The sequence below is a fragment of the Chondrus crispus genome, genomic scaffold (genome assembly GCF_000350225.1).
Source record: "Chondrus crispus Stackhouse genomic scaffold, scaffold_59, whole genome shotgun sequence".
NCBI lineage: Eukaryota > Rhodophyta > Florideophyceae > Gigartinales > Gigartinaceae > Chondrus > Chondrus crispus.
Window position 1 is genome coordinate 117 of NW_005178559.1, and position 4,683 is coordinate 4,799.

At 55.1% G+C, this 4,683-nt stretch overlaps 2 protein-coding genes; both read right to left on the reverse strand.

Moving 5' to 3' along the window:
• Positions 1–884: 884 nt before the first annotated feature.
• On the reverse strand, positions 885–2,595 carry CHC_T00010060001 (Putative ATP-dependent RNA helicase, Uap56). Its single transcript, XM_005710384.1, has 2 exons — positions 2,477–2,595; positions 885–2,058 (listed from the first exon to the last, which is right to left on the reverse strand). The coding sequence occupies exons 1-2, from the start codon at positions 2,593–2,595 to the stop codon at positions 885–887; spliced, it is 1,293 nt and encodes a 430-aa protein (XP_005710441.1).
• Positions 2,596–2,843: 248 nt separating this feature from the next.
• Positions 2,844–4,192, reverse strand: CHC_T00007011001 (hypothetical protein). XM_005710385.1 is given in 2 exon segments: positions 2,844–3,538; positions 3,539–4,192. 1 exon segment carries the CDS (start codon positions 4,190–4,192, stop codon positions 3,539–3,541), a length of 654 nt encoding a protein of 217 aa, XP_005710442.1. The 3' UTR covers positions 2,844–3,538.
• Positions 4,193–4,683: the final 491 nt, after the last annotated feature.

Genomic DNA, 4,683 nt, shown 5'->3' on the forward strand with positions numbered 1-4,683 from the left:
ACGCCCTCGCAAACATCCCCATCCTCTTGCTCATCGTCGTCATCTTCCCCGCCGACGACGACTTTGTCGACTCGTTTGACGACCCCACCTTTTTGCTCTTGTTCTCCTGCTCGTGCGCCCTGGCTGTCGTTATTAACCACGCCATCTTTGTCAACACCACCACCAACGACGCCATTGCCCAGTCTATCTCATCCCAGCTCAAGGATGTCGTCCTGCTGGTTATGAGCATCATCTTTGTTGACGACGCTTCGCAGCGCGCTGCCGGTAATTTGCAAGGTGTCTTTGTCGGCTTTTTGGGCAGCCTGGTCTATGGCGTTGGCAAGTTGGTCGAGAGGAAGAGGGCTTCCCGCAAGGCCGATGAGGAGCGCTCTCGTTTACGTGATGCCGCCAGCCGCAGCAATAGCGAGTCTTCAGAAAAGATTGCCCTCATTGCCGCAGAGACCAAAACCGTCTCCTAATTTATTTCATGTCCTGACATCCTGTAAAGCCTTTTTTTTTTGTTACAAAGACCCCGCCACCCCCACTTCCTTTGGCCCTCATCTCCACCAGTCCTGTCTGAATGCATGCATGCACGCATCCATCTGTCTCGGGCGTTCTCGCTTTCGTCGAAATCCTATAAACAAAAGAGTGGTCTCAACTTTTACTGCAAACAACTAGCCCAATTTCTTGTCCGCTGACATTCCCTTAACTTCAGACAAGGAACGAAACAAGTCTACATCCGTCCACTTTGTGACATCCCCCCCCCACGAATATGACCAATCCATCGCCCTGCCCAGTGAAAGAGGATGGCAACTGCAACGATGCAAACGACCTGGCCGGACAAACATAATACTTCACCTCCTGCTCCTTATGCAACCGGCAACGGTGTCTGCAATTTCTACAGCTTATGCAGTCATATAAGAAGCCTGATCCACCTCGTTGGGCAGCTCCGAAATCGCAACCTCAAAGCGCGACTGCACACCCTGCAACACTTCTGAGTCCGGCTCCGAGCTGACAAAAGAGATCGCAAGGCCCTTGGTTCCAAAACGACCGGCACGACCCACGCGATGCAGGTAGCTGTCGGGGCTTGATGGCATGTCATAATTAATCACAATGTTGACCCTCTCGATATCGATTCCCCTTCCGAAAATGTCGGTCGCCACCAGAATACGCTTCTGGAAATCCTTGAACGCCTTGTACCTCTTGATCCGTTCCTCCTGTCGAATGCCAGAGTGAATATCAATAGACGGGAAGTTGCACTCAATGAGCAGCTTGTTCAACTCTATGGCACGCGGGACACTCTTGACGAAAATGACGACCTGGTTGAATTCGAGAGCATCCAAAATATCAGTCATTTTGCGGTTCTTCCCATTCTCCTGGAGCTTGACAAAGTATTGAAGGAGACCATGAAGGGTGAGCTTGGTCTCATCATCAACAAAGACTTCCATCGGGCTCTGCATGAACTTTTTGGAAACTACGCGCATTTCCTTGGACAGCGTAGCCGTAAACATCATAACTTGCTTCTCGTGGGGCGTCTCCTTGAAAATTTGCTGGACATCGCGACGCATGTCGAGCTCCTCGAGGACTTTGTCACACTCATCAAGGACAAAGAACTTGACCTTGCTAATATTGAGAATCTTCTGGTTGATTAGATCTTTGATACGACCGGGGGTTCCGACTATAATATGGGGCGGGTTGCTTGAGAGAAGGTCTTTGTGCTGGCGGACGGGGACTCCACCATAGATGACGGCGGAGCGAATGTTTGGGAGATACTTTGCAAAACGCTCGAACTCGTGAGCGATCTGATAGGCCAGCTCCCTAGTGTGACCTAGAATGACGCAACTGACGTCACCGTCGATGGGCTCGATCTGCTGCAAAACAGCAAGGGTAAAGACGGCGGTTTTTCCCATTCCAGACTTGGCTTGGCACAGGACATCCATTCCGAGGATGGCCTGGGGGATGCATTCATGTTGAACTTCGGACGGATGCTCGAAACCGCAGTCTTGAATCGCGCGGAGCAGTTCGGGCTTGAGCAGAAAGTCTTTGAAGCCGGCAGAGTGGATACCGACGTATGTACCTCTTTCGAAAAGAAAACAAACACAAGAGGATTGGGCATGAGAGAGAGGGACCAAGTTAGATTGCTGAGAGAATTTTTTGCCCTGCCTATGACGTCATGGCGTGCCCGTGCTCGGAAAACGACATTTTGTCCGCAACGGCGGATGAGTTTTGTCTTCCAAGAAATTCCATGGACGCACGGGTGGCTCGGCCCCGCGCCGCGACTCAGAGAAAACAGCAAGGCCGCTGTGTAGAATGTCAAGGCGACCAGTCCCAAAGAGCTAGCTTCCGTGCACGCGCTGGGGCAAGAGCGAGCGCTAGACCCCGGGGCGTGAGGTCATCAGCGATGGCCGCAGGAGGAGTCGCGACGCGGGGGCGAGGTCGACGGTAGGCGAAGGATTAAATGAGGAAAATGCTGTGGGAGGAGGAAGTAAGCGCCTACTTCTTTGTGGTGTCCTTGCCGTTCTCGGTGGGTTTTTCGGTGGGCGCCTCGTCCTCCTCTTCGTAGTCAACGAGATCTTCCTCGCCGAGCTCCTCGGGCTTGGGGTGGTCAGCGGACATGGTTGGGCGGAAACGCGGTAGTAGTGGGAAGGCGGAAGAGTTGCGAGATGAGTGGAGAGCGCGGGTTGGAAGTCTGAGAGCAAGGTTGTGAGGATTAGTAAATGCTGGACGGGGGCAGGGGATTTACGAAATAGGGGGGCGGCTGGTGTGTGTATCATCCGTGCAGCTGGGACTTTCGAAGGGGCTCTAATTTATAGCAAAGTAGGTCAGGTTGAACCAAAAAGGGCGCCAATTTGGTGCTGATTCCGTCGTCGTCAATGCTGTTTTACGTTTATTTCTTGGATACCCGTGTTTCATCTGCTTTACACAGTAAATCGCTGGAAATCTGGGAAATCCCGGTAACTAACTCGGTTAACCAATTCGGTTACCAATGGCGCTACCGAAAGGCGCCTGCCTGCAGCAGCTTCAAAAACCAGAAGCGTTCGATCCGCAACAGAAACTATCCTTGGGTATCTTCTGCTCGCTCGTCCGCCTCCACACAGTAACGGTACCTTTGAAGGTACCTTTGAAGGTACCTTCGAAGGTACAGTATAGATGATTTCAAGGGCTTCGAGGGTCTTTGCAGTAGCGCCTGGACTGGGTGTCCATGAGTGCCCATGGGTGCCCATGGGTGAACAATCCACATGCGTCAGTCAACACGGGCACCCCTCACCCTGATGATGTGATCAAGGCGTGCGCATCTCTGCAACAAACTCGCCTGACTAACGGGTTCACCACTCGCGATAAAAAGAAACATGAAGAAAAGTCGCAGGTTTTACTTTGGCGTCGGCCACATAACCGACCTTACCACCTACTGATATTACACGTGCCCACATTTTCCTGCCCTGAAAAAAAACCAAGGTGTGGAAACGAGCCAAGTCCCACGGGGGCCGGAGACAAAAATAAAATGACCTTGTCAACGACTCGGCAAAGGGGATAAGCGGGAGATGTGAACGGCACTGATTTAGAACGATGGCAACAAGCCTCCGGAAGTGATTTGCTCGAACATGTTCTGTTGGGAGATAGCGGCGTGGTGGATGGCGCCCGAGACGGCGATCATAGCGAGGCGGCCGTTCTTGATCTCGTTGACCTTGTAGGTGGCGAGCTTGTCGGGGTTCTTGCCGAGGCCCAAGGGGTCGAAGCCAAAGTAGCCCGGCTCGCGGTCCGACTGGCCGTTGACCATCTGGATAGTGGCCGGGGTGGTCATGATCTCCCAGAAGGAGATCCAGATGAGAAGCTGGAGCATGGAGCCGTTGGTGACGCCCCAGTTGTGGCGGTCGATGACCAGGTGCGGGTACTCCTTGTACCACGGGAACTGGTAGACCTCGGCGACGATCATTCCAAGGATGGCAAGCAGGCACACGCGGCAATGCTTGATCTCGGCCTCCTGCAGGAACTTGACGTTGAGGTAGTCGGAGATGTTGAGGGGGTCGAAGCCGACGTATCCGGGCATATCCGGCGAGAGGTTGGCGGGCACGTCCATGAACGGGACGGAGGGGCTCTTGGTCTGCATGGACACGCGAGCGACGACATGGGAGGGGGCGGCTGACACCTTGGCGCCGGCGAAGGCGTTGCGCGAGAGGGCCGGGGCAGTAAAGGATCCAACAAATGCCATCATTGTGAGGTAGGGCTGAGAGTTGAGAAAGTTAGAAAGAGGAGAGGTAGAGTTGCAGAGTTGTTGGGAGTGGGCAGGTGGGGATGGGAGTGGGTGGGGGAGGGGAGGGGGCAACAGCTGCAGGCAGCGGCTGTTTATAAAGGGAGGAACGGTATCGGGTATACCCTTACCGCCCGCGCAGGGGGCGGGATGATCTTAGTGAGCTGCTGCGCCCGGGGCTGGGCGGAGGCGTCTCGGGAGCGAATGGGAGAGATCGGGGTGTGTTGTATGGGCGGCGCTCGGAGCGCCACCGGCCCGCGCAAAAATCTGCCGGCAGCCCGCGAAAAGATCTGGCGCCTGGCCCCTCCACCGCGAGGCGCAACGGGCCGAATCGCGCGCGCGCCGCCCGGAATCGGCCGGCCACCCTGCGGCGGGCGCCCTGCGCGCACGCGGTGGAGACACCTGGCGCGTCCGCATTGGCGCCCCCCGGATCTTTCCGTTGCGCGCCCCGAATC